The sequence below is a fragment of the Rattus rattus genome, chromosome 2 (genome assembly GCF_011064425.1).
Source record: "Rattus rattus isolate New Zealand chromosome 2, Rrattus_CSIRO_v1, whole genome shotgun sequence".
Classification (NCBI taxonomy): domain Eukaryota; kingdom Metazoa; phylum Chordata; class Mammalia; order Rodentia; family Muridae; genus Rattus; species Rattus rattus.
Genome location: NC_046155.1, coordinates 167,490,500 through 167,509,197, shown reverse-complemented (window position 1 = coordinate 167,509,197; position 18,698 = coordinate 167,490,500). Strand labels below are relative to the sequence as shown.

Genomic DNA, 18,698 nt, shown 5'->3' with positions numbered 1-18,698 from the left:
TCCTCCCTGGCTTTTTATGTGGGTGTTGGGGGTCTAATTCAGGTCCTAACCCTTATGCAACAAGCACATTGCTGACTCACCCATCTTCCCAGCTCTCCTTTTTTGAGAAAGGGGTCTTACTACATAATTCATAACCCTCCTAACTTTTCTGAGTGCCAGAATTACAGACCCATCCATGCTACTCAGCATCCCCCCCTGCCCTCTCCCTCTCTCTCTCTCTCTCTCTCTCTCTCTCTCTCTCTCTCTCTCTGTGTGTGTGTGTTTCTCTCTCATTTCTCTGTGTAGTCCCGACTGTCCCAGATCTCACTCTGTAGAGCAGGCTGGCCTCGAACTTAGAGATCTGCCTGCCTCTGCCTTCTGCGTGCTGGGATTAAAGCGTGAGTCACTATGGCTCATCGCCTCTTGGTGTTTTCAATCAATGATTGGTTAAGTTCATAGCTATCAAAGGACACCCTGGCCCCTCTCAGAATTTTCCTCTGTAGACTAGAAACTTGGCCCACCTGGCCAATGGAGGGACACTGGCAGTAAAGAAGGTTGCCAGACAGACAGAGTAAGGATTCTGGCTGGTCCACTGCTTGGCCCTCTGTGGTTTCTTTAGGTGTGAGGAGGGGGACACGGAGATGGAGAAGGAGTGGCTATCTTGGCCATGCCCCTGACCCCACATGCTTAGCTGGCTACAGTGTATCTAACTGTCTCTGCAGAAGCTAGCCTTAGTAGTTGTTTGCAGGTCCTTTCCCAGCTCCAACGGGACATATGCTGGGGTGAAGGGACATGGTATGGGGGTGCTGTCAGGAGATTAAAGAAGTCTTCTTCCCATCCAACTGGCTCAAGCTGGAAGCCTGAGGCTCCTGCAGAGCTCCTCTTGAACTTCCAAATCCATCTATACCCATCAGAGTCAGCGGCACCCTACTCTATGCACCCTCCACCTGCCTTGGCCTGCAGGCATCTAGGGATCTTTTTTGTTATCAGTTGACTCAGAGAACTTTGCCCTGGTGGTGGCGTTCTGATATCCCATCATTTCTTTTTTTCTTTCTTTCTCTTTTGCTTGTTTGCTTTTGTTTCCAAGACTGGCCTTCTCTGTGTACCCCCTTGGCATTTCTTAATAAAGCATTATATTACCTTCTTCTGTTTAGCAGACCAGGTGGCCTCTGTGCCTCATGTGTACTCAGATCCCCCTAGCTATTGGTACATATCATATAGACCCAAATAAGCACCTATTCTGTACCCTCTATGTCAGCTGGTCTTCTGTGGCTATAACACAAAACTGGAGGCTGGGTACTTGCTTAAGAAAAAAGATTTACTTTGTCTATACTCCTAGAGGCTAAAAGGCCAACATGCAGTCGATGCTATGTGTTTGACCCCTGCTTCAGGCCCCCTTGGAGTTATCATAGCATGGCAAAAAGAGGGAAAGAGAAACAAACAGCCAAGTGTACAGGGAAGCCTTGCTTCACGGCAGCGTGCTCTTAGGAGAATGAATCCATTCTGGGAGACCAGCATTGTTTCCTACTAGACCCAACCTGACCCACACTCTACTGTGTGTGTCTTCTTGTCCATTTGCCCCTCCCCCACTAGACTGTGGGCTGCAAGGGACTCACACCAAGTGGGTCCATGCTAAATTCCCAGGCCTAAGTTCATGACTGGCACATAATGATCACTTGACATGGGTGCTTTCACCCCCAGTTAAAGTTTGAGTGTAACAGAAACTTCCTTCCTGGTTTTCTTGTTGGTTTGTGTATATGTCTGTCTGGTGTGTGACGTGTGATGTATGTGCAGGTGCAAGAGCATTCAAAGTCCAGAGGAAGACACTACATGTCCTCTGCTCTCAGTCTCTGCCCTGTTTCTTTGACACAGGGTCTCTCACTGAACCCGGAGTGTTGATATGCGAGGCTGGTATCCAGCAAGCTACTGTCACCTGTCTTTAATACTCACACCCCTCCCAGCATCGACATTCTTTTTCTTTTATGTGGATCCTGGGAATCTGAATTCTGGCCCTCACGCTCTCTCAGTAAGCATTCTTACCTACTCGGCCAATCTCTTTACCTCCGGTGGTGGTTTGAATACGCTTGGCCCATAGGGAGAGGCACTGTTAGGAGGTGTGGTCTCGTTGGAGGAAGTGTGTCACTGTGGGGGTGGACTCTGGAGCTCTCTTCCTAAGCTCGGGCTCTACCCACTGTGGAAGAGAGCTTCCTCCTAGTTGCCTGAGGATGCTAGTCTCTCTTGGTTGCCTTCGATCAAGACGCAGAACTTTCTGTTCCTTCTCCAGCACCATGTTTGACTGGACACTGCCACACTCCCTGCCATGGTGATAATGGACTGAACCTCTGAAGCTGTAAGCCAGCCCCAGTTAAATGTTGCCCCTTTAAGAGTTGCCTTGGGGGGTTGGGGATTTAGCCCAGGGGTAGAGCGCTTGCCTAGGAAGCACAAGGCCCTGGGTTCGGTCCCCAGCTCCAAAAAAAAAAAAAAAAAAAAAAAAAAAGAACAACAACAAGAGTTGCCTTGGTCATGGTGTCTCTTCTCAGTAATACAAACCCTAGCTAAGACACCCCCACCCCATCCTTATTTATTTATTAAGGGTCTCAGTGTATACCTCTAACTGACCTAGAATTCACTCTGTAGATCAGGCTGGTTTCAAACTCAGAGATTCACCTGCTTCAGCCTCTCGAGTGCTGGGACAAGTCATGTGCCACTGAGCCTGATAATCCTTCATCTTAAAAAAAAAATAATTTATTTTTATTCTATACTCATTGGTGTTTTGCCTGCATGTATGTCTGTGTGTGGGGTTCAGAAGTTACAGACAGTTGTGGGAGTTGTCCTGTGGATGCTGGGCATTGAACCCAGGTTCTCTGGAAGACCAGCCAAAGCTCTAACTGCTAAGCCATCTCTCCAATATTTCCACTCCCCGTTTTTTGCTTTTGTTTGTTTGTTTGTTTTTGAGGCAGAGTTTTTCTGTGTAGTCCCAGATGTCTGTCCTAAAACTTTCTCTGTAGACCAGGCTGGTCTTGAACTCAGAAATCTGCTTGCCTTTGCATCTCGTGTGCTGGGATTAAAGACAGGTGCCACCATTGCCCAGTTAGTTCCGCCCATTCAAAACTTTTAAAGGTTTATGGGGCTGCTGCGATGTACCAGCAGCAAAGCCATTTTCTTTTAATGTGATGGCCTGACTTTCGTCCTCAGAACACACAGTGAAAGGAAAGAATTGATACCATAGATTATTCTCTGACTTCCGTCTATGTGCATTTTGGCACACACACACACACACACACACACACACACACACACACACAGAGACACACACACATGACTTTCCAGGTTTACTTTTATGTATGTGTTGGTGTGGGTGTATGCTACTTGTGTGTATGCCAAGGAGGCCAGAAGAGGGCATCAGATCCTCTGGAGCTGGAGTTACAGGGTTGTGGGCACCAACGTGGGTACTGGCACTGCATCCTGGCTCCCAGGTTGAGAAGCAAGTGCTGTTAATGGAGCGTCTCTCTAGCCCCCTTTCTTGTGATGTGGCTTAGGGTCTTGCTTTGTAGCCCTGACTGGCCTTGAACTTGAGATCTTTCTCATCTAACTGTCAAGTGTTGATGATCACAGGCATGCACCATCATATTGGGCTGCTTTTCAGCTTTCATTTGGATTTTGAAAAAAATTATTAAGTGTATTAGTCAGTGTTATATTAGGCAAATGAAAAAAAATAAGAGCAGTTTTTAAAAGAATGGATTGAGAGCTTTCCCTCCCTCCTTTTCTTCCTTCCTCTCTTCTTTCCTTCCATTGTTTTTATCTATCTATTATCTATTTATCTATCTATCCATTTGTCTATCATCTATATTTATATCCATCCATCCATCTACCCATCATTCATCATCTATTTATTTATTTATTTTATGTATATGAGTACACATTGTAGCTGTCTTCAGACACACCAGAAGAGGGCATCGGATCCCATTGCAGATGATTGTGGACCCTGGGATTTGAACTCAGGACCTCTGGAAGAGCAATCAGTGCTCTTAACCGCTGAGCCATCTCTCCAGCCCAAGAACTTCCTCTTGACTCACAGGTAATACTCTACCTATCGCCCAACCCATTTGCCCTCTTCCACTGAACACTCAATAAACTAAAGTAAAGAAATGAAAAGAAAAATGAATTGAGAGGGGCAGGGGAGCATAGTGGGTAGTTCAGGAGGTTGAAGGAACGAGACCCACTTGGGACACAGAGTGAGTTCCAGTCCCACTGGGGCAACTTAGCTAGGCTCTGCCCCAAACAGAAAGCACAGCTGGGTGTGGTAGTACACACCTGTAACCCACTTGGCGGGTGGAAGGAGAAGGTACAGGAATTCAAAGCTATCCTCAGTTACATAACAAAGTTCCAGGCCAGCCTGGGCTACATGAGACCTGTCTCGAAGAAGCAAATAGTAAATGAAAGAAATGAAAAATAAAAAGAGGGCTTGTATGTAGCTCAGTGGTTAGTGTTTGTTTAGCATGTGCAAGGACCTGGGGTCATCCCCAGGAGAGGAAAAAGAAGGGGGATCAAGGCTCTTGGCGTATTCAGGCTCCATGCTGGAGGCCACAGATAGGATTTTCCTGCTCCGAGGAAACCTCAGCTTTCCTTTAAGGCCTCTCAATTGCTTGGATGAAGTCCACTCAGAAGATGGAGGCTAATCTTTCCTTAAGTCACCAGACAGTGGGTTTAATGGCCTCTCCGAAGCGCCTCACGGAAGCACCGGCTGCGTGGTTAATGGGATAACTGGGCCCCGTAGCCTATCTGAGCTGACACAGAAAAGGCGCCGCAGAGTCAAGGTGTGATTTACATCCACGGTCTGCACATATTTAACACGGATCATTGACGAGTCTCGACAGCTTTATCCGCCCATGTCTCTTCCCTCAGAAGCAACGATCTACTTCCTGTCTTTATAGATCAGTTTACATTTTCTAGGATTTTATAATAGGCACTGGATCCTGAATGAATAATGCATAGGGAAGAAAAGAAAAGAAAAACCCCAAACCTTATTAACATAACTGGCAAAAGCTAATCCTGAAATTGAATCCCACGTTTGTAGGCTCCAGAGGCTCTGTGCACTCTCCGTGGCTGTTCGTCATTTTTGTCTTCCCTGTGATCAAATGCTTGACAGAAATAAACCAGAAAGGAAGGGTTTCATTTAGTCCACAGTTTCATAGATTTCAGTTCCATAGATCTTCGCTCTGTTGACGCTGAACCAGGGTGTTTACTTCGTGCTCTAGAGCAGTGGTTCTCAATCTCCCTAATGCTGCGGCCCATATTGCTCCTCAGACCACGGTGACCTCCGACCACAAAATTATTTCATTGTTACTTCGTGACTGTAATTTTGCCACTGTTATGAATCGTAATGTAAATATCTGACATACGCCCCACCCCCATGAGGGTCGCGACCCACAGGTTGAGAAACACCAACGTAGAGGCAGCGGAGGGGCAGAGGAAGTCGTTTACCTCAAGATGGACTGGCAGCACAGAGCTGGGAAGGGTGGAGCCAGCTATAACCGTTATGGTCCTATCCTCAGCCACTGCTTCCTCCAAGGAAGCTCAGTCAAAGCTAATTTTCCCTTCGCCCCACTGACTGAGGAGCTAGCGCTGAGGGTACATTTCATAGTTAAGCCGGTAACATTGTTCATGAGATGGCATCTTTTCAGAGTAAAGAATGTCAGCACCTTGATCACTTAAAACTTGGATATTCTGGTTTCATTCTCCCCGCGCCCCTCGGGCTTCCTCTGGGTCCTATAGTACCGTAGGTGTGTAGGTGTCCTATGTCTTCTTCGATTTCAGCTGCTGTGGGTGTGATGAGCTTTAAGAGTCAGTTAGGGGGCTGGAGAGGTGGCTCAGCGGTTAAGAGCACTGACTGCTCTTCCAGAGGTTCTGAGTTCAAATCCCAGCAACCACATGGTGGTTCACAACCATCTGTAATGGGATCCAATGCCCTCTTCTGGTGTGTGTGTCTTAAATCTTAAAAAAATAAAGAAAGAAAGAAAGAAAGGAAGAAGGAAGGAAGAAAGGAAGGAAGAAGGAAGGAAGGAAGAAAGAAAGGAAGGAAGGAAGGAAGGAAGGAAGAAAAGAGAGGTAATTAGATCATTGGGGTCTATTCTTCAAGGATAGTTCAGAGATGGGGGGGGCTGGGAGAGGGAAGGAGCCTGCACTCATGTCTCCAATTTTTGGCTCCACCAAGATGGGCTGAAGGCTCTAAACCATGAGCAAAACAAATCCTTTCTCCTCAAAACATTTTCAATGATTTATTTTTACTCTATGTGCATTGGTGTTTTGCCTGCATGTATGTCTGTGTGAGGATGCCAGAGCCTCTAGAACTGAAGCTACAGACAGCTGTGAGCTGCTATGAAAGTGCTGGGAATTGAACGTGGGTCCTCCGAAGAAACGGTCCACGCTCTTAACCACTGAGCCATCTGCCCAGCCCCAAATCCTTTCTTCTGCCATGAGTTCCTGCCTTGAATTTCCTCAGTGATGAAGTATGACCTGAAAGTTGTTTGTTGAAATAAACTCTTTCCTCTCCCAGTTGTTTTTGATCATGTTGTTTCAGCACAACAACAGCTATCCCAATTTAGAAAGCTATCCTAGCTGCAAGGGAGTCTAGTAATACCTTCTAGCCAGGCACGCTGTTGTGTAGCAACCGACTCTTACTTGAAACATTCCAATAAACTTACTGGTTCACTAAATTTGTCTCCTATGGTATCATTTAGTCTGTCATCAGTTCTTTCCCTGGAGTGAATAGATATTTGTGTTATGTCTGTCCAAGAAAAGTGTCATATAAAACACATTGTGATTGAATGAGACCTCTACTACTAAAGAATATGTAGAAATAGATACAGACTAGCATTCTTTGTTAGCATTGTCTGCTAACCACTTGCACCCTGGTGGTGAGGACACAGATGTGGAGAACAGAAGTGCCAGTTTATAGAACATTTTGCACTAGAATGTGGGAAAATCCCGTGAGTGCAAGAGTTTGTGTGTGTTCTGTTCCCCTAGCACCTGGAACAATGCCTGGCATACAATCAGCTTTCAATAACTGTTGGATGATGGTAGCCCTGGCTGATGCAGAACAATAGAAAACACTCTTGTCATTGTTCAAATTATAGTAGATGTCTGAATAGAAAAATGCAGTTGATGCTTTCCCAATTATTTATTTAGAAAATTTTCACTCTTGCCACGGAGCTCCAACAGTAGGACAATGGACACCTCTGTCACCTTTTGTGGGATTCATAGTGATAGTACCTCCTTCAACCCACTTGAGAGTAAGTCACAGAACTGAAATGTTTCAGGCCTGAATATTTGATATTTCTCCACCAAGAACATGCTAGTATATGAACCACCCTGCTCAGAATAGTTAAAACATTGTTAATCCCAATAACACTTTGTTATCTAACATACGCCCTCTGCGGATTTGCCCACTAGGACTAATAATAGTCATTTTGTTTTGTTGTTTGTTTTTCTTTGTTTTTTTTTAAAAGATTTATTTATTTATTATAGAGGAGTACACTGTAGCTGTCTTAAGACACACCAGAAGAGGGCATCAGATCTCATTACAGCCACCATTGTGGTTGCTGGGAATTGAACTCAGGACCTCTGGAAGAGCAGTCAGTGCTCTTAACCACTGAGCCATCTCTCCAGCCCCTGTTGTTTGTTTTTCAAGACAGGCTTTCCCTGTGTAGCCCTGGCTGTTCTGGAACTTACTTTGTACACCAGATTGGCTTCCGATTCAGAGATGCATCTGCCTCTGCCTCCCGTGTGCTCAGATTGAAGGTGTGAGCCGCCACTGCCTGGCTTACCATAGTTTTATTCTTTAAAAAATATATTGTAGGGGTTGGGGATTTAGCTCAGTGGTAGCGCAAGGCCCTGGGTTCGGTCTCCAGCTCCGAAAAAAAGAAAAAAGAAAAAAAATATTGTATTAGATTTAGAGAGGCTGGGAATATCATGGTGGTTATCAGGTTCTGGCCTGGAGATGGGGACTGGAGAGCCCTGTTCAAGGGATATAAAATATCAGAGTAAGAGAGATGACTCCAAGAGTTCTAGTCTGCAACACAGGGCTGTGGTTAATAACAGTGTACCCAGGACTCAGATACACAGAGAAACCCTGTCTTTAAAAAAAAAAAGACAAACAAAAAACAAAAGACAATGCCCCAACCCCCCAAATCCCAGTGTGCCCAGGAGATAGCTGGTGAGATGACTCAGTGGTAAGCGCACTTGTCTGAGGACTGAGTTCAATCCCCAGAGTCTTGGTTGAAGGCAAGAGCTGACTCTCTGACCTCCGATCAGGCCATGGAGTGTGTACCCTCTCTACCACATGTCACACACAGCAAATTTTTTGACTTAAAAAGAAAAAGATCAAGACAGTGGATTTCAAATGCTCTTGTTGCAAAAGAACATTCGGCAAGGGCAGGGAACGTGAATCGGTGGTACAATGTTTGCACACGTGCACAGCTGGGGGAATTAGAAGTCCAAGGTCATTTTTGGCTAGGAGGTGAGTTTAAGGCTAACCTGGGCTTTTTTTTTTTTTTTTTTTTTGAAGACTTTGTCTCCAAAAATAGTGTGATAAGATATAAGATGGGACTGGAGATTAAGGACATTCATGCTCTTATAGAGGAGACAAGTTTGGTTCCCAGCACCCATGTCAGATGGTTCACAACTGCAGTTCCAGGGAATCCAAGGTCTCTGGAATCCACAGGAAGCGCCCCCCTCAACATGTGCACAAACAGACAAATTTAAAAACATAAAATGTCTTAAAAAGTAGGAAGTCATGCATGTCTGAACTGGGTCAATTTAGCTATAATGCAATGTATTTATGTTCCAAAAATTATATATATTATAATATATATAACTATATATATAATATATATAATGTTATATATTATATATGTGTGTGTATGAGTTTGTAATATATATATATATGTTTACATTTTTAATTAAAATTATTTTATATGTCACCAGGTGTGGTTAACTGCAGCAGTCAGGGGGAAGAGGCATGTGTATTTCTGTGCGTTTGAGGCCAGCATGGTCTGCAAAGTGAGTTCCAGGACAGCCAGGACTGGTACACAGAGAAACCTTGCCTTGAAAAACCAGATCAACCAACCAACCAACCAAACAAACAAACAAACAAACAAAACTCCTTTTTATATGTATGTGTGTTCTGCCTGCTTCTGTACCTCTAGACCATGCTCCTCCCTGGTACCCTTGGAGGCTGGAAGAGGGCGTCGAATCCTCTGGGATGGCAGCTGTGTGTGATCGTGAGCCACCTCGTCAACACAGGAAGCCAGCCTGGGTCTCCTGCAAGAGAAACAAGTGCTCCTAACCACTGAGCCACCTCTCCATCCACCCATTTTATTTATTTTTGTTTTTGAACAGGCTAACTTTGAACTTACTACACAGCACAGGATGACCTTGAGTCCCTCCTCTTCCTGTCTGTCTGAGTTCTAGGATTACAAGTGTGGGCACCACAGGACGCTCCGTAGACATTTTCATACGTGCGTGTCACTGTACTCTGCCCCATGACTATATATCCGATTTACCTGTATTCTGTGCATACCTTTAAATCCAAGACACAAACCAGCTCATCACAGTTCAATGTCACACTGTCTTCTCCTCACTGATCTGGAATGGTCCACAGCCTTTCTGTTTCATTTTATTCTTTTCTGACATTGACATTTGTGAAGAGTCCAAGGTAACCACTCTATAGACTGTTTTCCTTGGATTCATCTGATTCCTTCTTGTTGATTTAAGTTCAGGGTAAATATGAATTTCCCCAGAATAATTCAGAAGTGGTGCTGTGTCCTTGCTGCGTCCCACTGGAAGGAACATCTTGTCTCCCTGTCGTCTTCTTATTGGTGATTTGGAGAAGCTGGAGCCGGCTTGGTGTCTCCATTATAAAAGTCTGTCCTTGGCTGGGGAGACGGCTCAGCGGGTAACATGCCTGCTGTGAAAAGTTGCAAGGATCTGAGTTCAGATCCCCAGCGTCCTTGTAAAAGTCAGGTGCTGGTGCAGGGGTGGGGATAGGAAGATAGGTTGACTCCAGGTAACAGTGGGAGACTCTGTCTCAAAAATAGAGACAACTGGTGTTGACATCCGGTCTCCTCCATATATGCATAGGTAATTGCATTCACTTGCATTTGTGTATGCGCTCTCTCTCTCTCTCTCTCTCTCTCTCTCTCTTTCTGTGTGTGTATGTGGTATGTTTTTGTGTGAATGTATGTGTGCGTGCACATGTGGGAATGTGTGGTGTATTTGTATCTGTATGTGTGTGTGTGAGAGTGTATATGTGTGCAGTGTGTGTGAATATATGTGTGTGTTGTGTGTCCTGTTTGTAGGTATGCATATTGTGAGGTGTGTTTGTATGCATATTTGGTGTGTGTAGTGCATTTATGTGTATGTAGGTGTATCTGTGGTGTGTGTAGTGTGTAGTGTGTACTGTGTGTGTAGTGTGTAGTGTGTAGTGGGTGTGTAGTGTGTAGTGTGTATGTGTTTGTATAGTAGTGTGTATGTGTTTGTGTGTGTAGTGTGTATGTGTTTGTATAGTGTGTAGTGTGTGTGTTTGTGTGTGTGTGTTTGTATAGTGTGTAGTGTGTGTGTGTTTAGTGTGTGTGTGCAGTGTGTGTGTGTGTGTGTGTGTGTTGTGTGTGTGTTTGTGGTGTGTGTTTATGTGTGTGTGTGTGTGTGTGTTGTGTGTGTGTGTGTGTGTATGTGGTGTGTGTGTGTGTAGTGTGTGTGTGTGTGTGTGTGTGTGTATAGTGTGTGTGTGTAGTGTGTGTGTGTAGTGTGTGTGTGTGTGTATGTGTGTGTGTGTGTTGTGTGTGTGTGTTTGGTGTGTGTGTGTGTGTGTGTGTGTGTGTGTGTGTGTGTGTGTGTGTTTGTGTGTGTGTGTGTGTGTGTGTGGGGTGTGTGTGTGTGTGTGTGTGTGTGGTAGTCTGGGTGTGTGTGTGTGTGTGTGTGTGTGTGTGTGTGTGTATGGGGAGGTCAGAGAATGGCCTTGGGTGTCATGAACACCATTCACCTTGTTATATTTTGAATTGTTCTATTTGTTACTATCAGGTACGTTTGTAATGTCTGTGTGCAGTGTGCACCTGGCAGGTCAGAGGAGTTGGTTCTCTCCTCCCATCTCGATGCGGGTTCCAGGAATCGATCTCAGGTTGTAGGTTTGAATACTAAGGGCTCTGTTCTCTGTGGCTTCTTCATGGTCCCTCATTCTTCTTCTTCTTCTTCTTCTTCTTCTTCTTCTTCTTCTTCTTCTTCTTCTTCTTCTTCTTCTTCTTCTTCTTCTTCTTCTTCTTCTTCCTCTCCCTCTCCTCCTCTCCTCCTCCTCCTCCTCTTCTTCTTCTTCTTCTCCTCCTCCTCCTGTTCTCTTCTCCTCCTCCTCCTCTTTTCTTTCTTTTCCTTTTTCTTTGTTTTGAGACAGGAAGACAGGGGTTCTCACTGAACCTGAGGCTCTCCCACAGCTACACTGGCTGCTGAGAGAATTCTAATCACCTCATGTTTCTGCCTCCCAAAAGCCAGGGTTACAAGAGTGTACCACTGAGCCTAATTTTGTACATGGGTTCTGGGAACTAATCTCAGTTCTCGAGCTTGCCAGGCAAACACTTTACGGACTGAGTCATCTCTCCAGATCCCTGCACAGTTTCCAAACAGGGACTTCCTATACAGACCAGACTGGCCTTGAACCTGTGCTCCTTTGAGGAGACTTCCAGTTCTCTGGAGACCTTTCTCCATAAGGGGAGACCCCATAGCCTGAGGATTTTCATTTGCCCCTACGTTTTTTCCTACCACCATTGCCTCTTTTGGTCCAGAATCCTTGGGGGGAAATTAGCCTCAATTCCTCCCATAGCGTCCTTAGGCTCCGGAGAGGTTCAGGACCACGGACAGGGAGCACAGCTGCTAACTGCAGAATAATTTTTCTTCAGTACTAGCTGGTGCCTCACCAAAAATTCTTCCACACGATTTAAATTTATTAACTTTTTCTTTATTTATTTTGGGGAGTGATTGGTGATGTCTACCAGGCTGGTCCACAACGTAGCCCAGGCTGGACTTGAACTCACCATTCTCCTGAGTGTTGGCGAGACCACTGTGCACATTTAATACGCTCATGAACTTCATTAGCTACACCCGCCCATCTCCAGAGGCTGCAGAGCTAGCAAACATATTCTCAGACTGCCATCCACCGAGCCTCCGCCTTACATGTAGATCTCTCTAGTCAGGTGCTCTTAGACACGATGTGAATGGTGGGCCTGGAGAAAGCCACACATCAGTTGGCAGATCAGCCATTTTTCTTTTCCTCCTTGTGGAAATTCTTTTAGGGTAATCAGTCCACCACTGAGGCATTTCTTGACTGGTGGGACTCTCTGATCATACTGGTGGAAATTAATTTCTAATTAAGCAGCCAGCATCCTGACCTTAGGGAGAAAGGGATTCCCTGGAAACTCAAATCTGTAGCTGGGCTCTTGGAGTTCTTATACCTGAATGGCCAACTGTCTTGACACTTCTCTAAGCCTCTTGACGCCTTACAATAGATAGCCTTTTGCAAGAATCAACTAGCTGGGATGGTGACATATGTTTATAAACTGTTGGTAGCCTCCTTGGGGGCCTGAGGCTGACTGACTGATCTTAAGTTCACAGCTTTCCTGGATGACATAGTTAGGCTGTACCTCAAGAAAATAAGACACACTAAACTGGATCTCTGTGGTGTGCTTGTCAGCTGTGTCAGCATGCCTCTCTCTCCTCTCTCTCTCTCTCTCTCTCTCTCTCTCTCTCTCTCTCTCTGACACTGGGCTGGAAGGATGAAGCAGACTCCAGAAAGGGTGTCTGCAGGATCCTGGTCTGGCTGGGAGTGAGTGCCAGGGGTGGGGCTGGGGAGTAGAAGGGCTTCTCTGAGGATTTTAAAGAAACATCTCTCTTAGATAATCTCGGCTTGTGCATGTACACTTTATTCAGCATGGGCTTGTATGTGTAGACTCTATTTGGGGTCACCAAAGGCTATAGATGAACCTTGGAGAGAGAGAGAGAGAGAGAGAGAGAGAGAGAGAGAGAGAGAGAGAGAGGAGGAGTTTTCAGGGTGAAGGTAAGTCATTAACTGTGAATGCCTCACTTTGTGGAGAAGCATTCCAGGAATCCCAGGTACTTGTTAGGCAGGTTCTTATTGGCTCAGAGGAAGGTGAGCTTGTAGGTCTGCCAAGGACACTTGATCTTCCCCCCCCCCCAGGGAGTGTGGGGGCTGGGATCATCACACAAGATCAGAGAAGGGAAAGCCCTGTTGCAAAAAGGGAGTCCTCCTCTGTTTTGTGCAGAGCTCAGAGGAGCTCTCTGGACATGGTGGACTGCGACCTTAATTAGCAGGGTTTCCCCACAGCTCCCTTTCCCTCTCCTCTTCCATCCGTCCTTCCTCCTTGGGCTAGCCTGGTTTCATGTATTCTGGGCTAGCCTGGGGCTCACCACATGGCTGATGTTTACCTACTACTTCAGATTTTTCCTGCCTCTGCCTCCAAAGGTCTCTTTTCTGTTCTAGCTTCTCTTCCCTTCTGCTCTAGGTCTGGGAGTCAGGCCTCCGTCCATCTTCACTATGCCACTCAGTTTAAATAAGAACAGAGGACAGGAAAGAGGAGAGAATAGTCCTGCTTCCTGCTGGGCCAGGGCCTGCCATATGGACCAGGGCAAGCCACTCCTGAGATCCCAATGGCTCTGGCAATGGCTGCCCCTGGCCTGACTCCCTTTGCTGCTGTCCACCAACCGTGCCCCACCTCTGTCCATTGTGGCTTAGTCCATCTTCATCACTGCTGGCTTCGGCCATGGCTCAGTGACCAACCACCAAAACGTAGCATCTCTGGCCTCTATTGGTTGCTGCAATAGACCGTCATGAACATAATGGCCTAACCACTCAAAACTTCCAGCCGTGGACGGATGCATCAGCACAGGGTCCTAAGGATCCATGTACAACGCAATGCTTGAAAAGGAAGGGTAGCCCGACATCTCTACACTGTGGGTGAACTTTGGGGACATTATGAGGGAAACAAACAAGCTACAAAAGACGGATACTATGTGGTCCTATTCTCTCGTCCTTAGAAATAGAGTACACCTTCACTGGCACTGGCACATGCAGTGCAGACACTCAGATCAGACGTTCAGAGTAACACATTCCCAGTGCTCGGGCAGAGGAGCACCTGGAGACCACGCCTAACGCCACACACCTGTCACAATGCAGTCTACAGGACAGAGTGTCAGAAGCCACCCTGCCTGTTCCCAGGAGCCATCACAGCCGCTGTCTTGCCTTGCCTCTCCTGCCAGGCTTCTCCAGCCAGTTCTTTCTGCTTCTCAGTTACAGATGGTGTTAGAGCTTAGAGCTGACTCAATGACATTTCTCAACACGCAGAGGAGGAAGCTGGGAATTAGCGCACCACAGGGAAAATGTTTTGATCTCTGCACCTGATGAAGGCCGGGTCCCCTTGTTCTGTGTGCCCTGGCTGGCACTGGAGAGGATGCGGAGGCTTTGAGAGGCTGCCATGGGGTCTCTGTTTGAGGAGGTTCTGCACACTTACCCCCAGGGGATCAGACAGTTGGTTTCTCTCACACCACATAGAGAGATGCCGGGACTGAAGTTCTCAGGCTTGGAGGCTGTACTTTTATCCTTCGGAACCAGCTATGCAGATCACCCTGGCTTCAAATCCAAACAGCCTGCCTCTCTGCCTCTGGAGGTCTGGAATTAAAGGCATGAGACATCACACCTATTTCTTAAATTTTGTTTTTTATAATAGTAGTAGAAGCAGTGGTGTGTGTGTGTGTGTGTGTGTGTGTGTGTGTGTGTATTGTGTACTTGTGCCAACAAGCAAATATGAAGATCAAAGTCAGGAGTCAGTTCTTTCCTTCTACCATGTGCGTTTCAGGATTAAACTCCGGTGAGGACACCAGGCTTCATGGCCAGTGCTGCTACACACACAGCCGTCTTATCAGACCAGAAAGCCTGTCTTCTGAAAGAGACGTTTGAGAAAGAAAACCGAAAAGATCAGGGAGATGGCCCAGCAGACACAGCATCTGCTGTGGAGGTGTGAGGGCTCGGGTTCAAATCCCTGACAGCCCTGGAAAGGATGGGTGGGCATGGAGACCTGCCTATGACACACAGAAGATGGAGACAGACGATGCCCAGAGCAAACTGTCTATCAGAGACAGTGAGCACTGGCTCGGTGAGAGACCACACCCACCTCAATAATCAAAGTGGAGAGGGCGGGAGGAAGACACTGGATGCCTACTTACATCCTTCACCTGCACACACACATGTGCATGCACACCTGCATATATGTACACATGAGCAAGCATGAGCATGCACACACAGGTACACATACACACACGCACACTCACAAAGGAGCCATCACAACACCACGTTTGAGTTGACTCAAGGCCTACATCTCCTGGGACACAGGAGAGCAATTGGAAGACAAGATGGGGCTAGGATGCTCCCAGCGTGGAAGCCACTTTCAGACATAACCACTGTCGATGTGAGTAGTACTTCAGAATCACTATGTAGACAGTAGATAAACAATAGGAACAGGGCATAAGAGCTCATGTAGCCCAGGCTAGCCCAAAAATCACCAAATAGACAAGGATGACCTTGAGCTGATGCTCCTGTCTCCACTCCCTCAGGGCAGGGATTGAAGGCATGGACCATCACACCCCACAAGCAGACCAATGCACATCCTGTTTCAAAGCTCTGGTCTCTCTGTAGTTCACACATGTCTGCCTGTATTAGAGGCCAGGATGGTTACTAGCACACGCTGTGGACATCTGTGGATGAAGATTGTCCTGGACATGGCTGAGGATGTGACTCAGGGGCCACTCTTGCCTGGCACACATGAAGCCTTGGGTTCAATCCCCAGCTCCGTATGAAGACAGATGTGGTGGCACATGCCTGTCATGCCAGCACCAGGGAGGTGGCGGCAGGTGGATCCACGGTGACACAGTGAGTTTGAAGCCTGCCTGAGGTTCAGGAGACTGCGTGTCATCGTGAAACACTGTCCTAGGGGATGGGCTGCTGAGCCACCGCTCTGGGAAGCACACGTTGTCCTCACACAGGGTCCAGACGAGAAAAGAGCAAAGCACAGAGGACCTGATCTACCACGGCGTCTTTAGTGAAGCAAGGTTGGTTACTGTGGACCCTGGCTCGGTGGTCATGCCTGCAAGGCCAGCATCCCAGAGGGGGCAGCAGGACAAGGAGAAATTTAAGGCCAACAGACTACATAGCAAAATGGAGGCCAGCCTGGGCTACAAGAAGCCATCTCAAAAGCAGAAACAAGGAAGAGCATAAACAAGCCTGCTGCCAACACCCGGGACCACAGGCAAGAGATTTTTCCAGAACAACCTAAGAAGATCCATCCTCCTCCAAAAAGAGCCAATGTGCAATCCACCCAGAGGTAAAAAGCAGTAGCTCAGGCTAGACCACAGAGTTCAGAGCAAGAGGAGTGTCCCTGTAGAGCTAAGGCTATGGTCCTTTACCATGGGGCAAAAGAACAAGAGTCAACACCAACACACACACGTGACACACCGCAGAGGTTTTTTATCATTGTGTATTTGAAGAATGTTTACAAAGTAAAAAAATAGACATTTTATGGGGTCTGAGTCTGAGACCCACACATATAAATAAATGCTTTAAAAAGGCATGAATAGCTATAAATTAAGGTGGGGTCTTGGTGCATCCACACAGTGAAGAATTCCAGAAGCTGGCAGGAGGGTTCCAGGTCAGGCACACTGATCTCCACTGGCACACACTTGAGGTCCCGGGTGAGCAGGGGAAAGAGGTTGAGGGTGACATAGGCCTTCAGGCAGCCAGGGGTCTCCTGAAAGGACAGGGCTGGCTCCAGGGGCTGCTGGGCCTCAGAGCTCCCAGGCCCTGCAGACCCCAGTCCCCTGCCCAGACTCACCTTGCTCTGGGCCTCCTGGAGTCTGTGCAGCCAGCGGGAGAGGCGGCGGCTCTGGGGCCTGGGCTCTGCTGTGGGCTGAGGCTGTGTCTGTGGATCAAGGATGGGGACTGTGAGGTTGCTGCTGGGACTCAGGGCAAGCCCAAGGGGCTAGAGTCACAGTGTGGAGGAGACAGGGCCCCAGGACTCACACAGGTCTGCAGCTGGGAGTGGATGTGTCTCAGTGTGTGGAGAGGCTGGTCCAGGATGGTGACCAGGGCTGGGTCAGTCATGTTCCCCAAGACCTTCAGTGTCAGGGCCACCTCAGCCTGCAGGGCCTTTTGGCGCTCCTGGACCTGAGTAAGGAGACACGAGAGAGGACCCGTGAGGGAGCAGTGGTGGGAGGTCAAGGGAGACAGGTGAAGGGGACAGGACTGGGGACATCTGAGATGCAGAGGGACAGGGGACAGAGGAGGAGCCACAGTCAATGGGCTCACACAGTGGACAGGTCGTGGGACTGCTGGTGAGGAAGAGAAGCAGGAAAGGGGAGACACAAACAGCACCCAGATGAGGAGGCCTCTGAGAGCAGGCCGTGTCCAGCTCCCACTCACCTGCAGCTGCTGCAGGTCCCCATCCCTGGGCAAGAGGCGGGAAGCGCGCCTCACATCCTTCTGGGGCAGCCCCTCTTCCTGGAGAACAAAGACACAGGTTAGCCTACACAGGAGGGTGAAGGTTAGGTCACTGCAGTGGGGCTGGGGGTGGGTCAAGACAGGAAAGATGAAGTTCATGGCCATTAAGACAGAGATTCCTCCCCAGCATTGGTTACAAGATGGCCACTGCACTGTTAGTGAGCAGGAGATAGCCCAACTTGGGAAGGGTGGAGATTATCCTAGTGTAGGAGAGTCTGAGGTTAGCTCACTGAAGGAAGAGTAGAAATTAGTCTCCCGTGTGAATCTGAATAGTGGGGCTTAGACTATTACAGAAAATGTTGGTTTTCTGTTCCCACCCAAGAAAGGGTGGACACTAGCTCACTGCAGCAAGAGTAGCTTCAGCCCAGGGCTAAGGTTAGCCCACTACAGCAGGGTTGAGTTCAGCCCACTGCAGAAAGTGGGGAGACTTTTATCCCAGTCAGCTTAAGGGATGAAACCCAGAAAGGGAGGGGTGGACGAGGCTAGCCCACAGGAGGGCAGAGGGAGACTCACAAGGGCATCCTTGGCCTTTCTGAAGGCCTGCAGCTGTTGTGGGGACAGAGACTTGAACTGAGCAATGTTGCAATCCTTTGCTTCCACTGAGAGCCTGGTTGCCCTGGGGACAGGGTGAGCTTGGGTTCTTGTCAGCACTGTGGCCAGCAGCAGGAGGAGGAGGAGCATGTGGCCCCCAGCTGTTTCTGTGACACAGAGGGACAGAGTGAGATGTGTAGCAAGGGGGCTCTGGGGACACTCACCCACACACCATTCTGGGGACTCACCTGGCTTCATGTTGCTCGCTGAGGTCTGTGAGGAGTTGGGGACTCAAGTCTCCCTGGAGGTTGTTTCTGGGTCTTGCGTGGTGTCTTTGGCCTGGGTTTCCCTGTGGCTCTCAGCCTGTTGCCGTGTGGGGCCTGAGGGGCTGAGTGTCCAGCGGTGTCTGGAGTGCACTGCCATCCCTGCTCCATGCTTTTAACCTGTCCTGATGGGCAGCCCCAGCTGATGTAGGAAAAGTGAAAATAAGGCAGCAGGTTGACACCTGCCACTAGGGGAGCCCAGGCTGGGGAAGCCCAGAGAGCAGGGTGTGGCGAGAGCAGGTGAGACACTGCAAGGA

General features: G+C 47.8%; 1 protein-coding gene across 1 annotated transcript; it reads right to left on the bottom strand.

Annotated features, from left to right (window-relative positions):
* Positions 1-15,407: 15,407 nt before the first annotated feature.
* On the bottom strand, positions 15,408-18,268 carry LOC116893381 (interferon lambda-2-like). Its single transcript, XM_032895179.1, has 6 exons — positions 18,101-18,268; positions 17,510-17,587; positions 17,111-17,254; positions 16,923-17,009; positions 16,704-16,838; positions 15,408-15,416 (listed from the first exon to the last, which is right to left on the bottom strand). Exons 1-6 carry the CDS (start codon positions 18,266-18,268, stop codon positions 15,408-15,410), a joined length of 621 nt encoding a protein of 206 aa, XP_032751070.1.
* Positions 18,269-18,698: the final 430 nt, after the last annotated feature.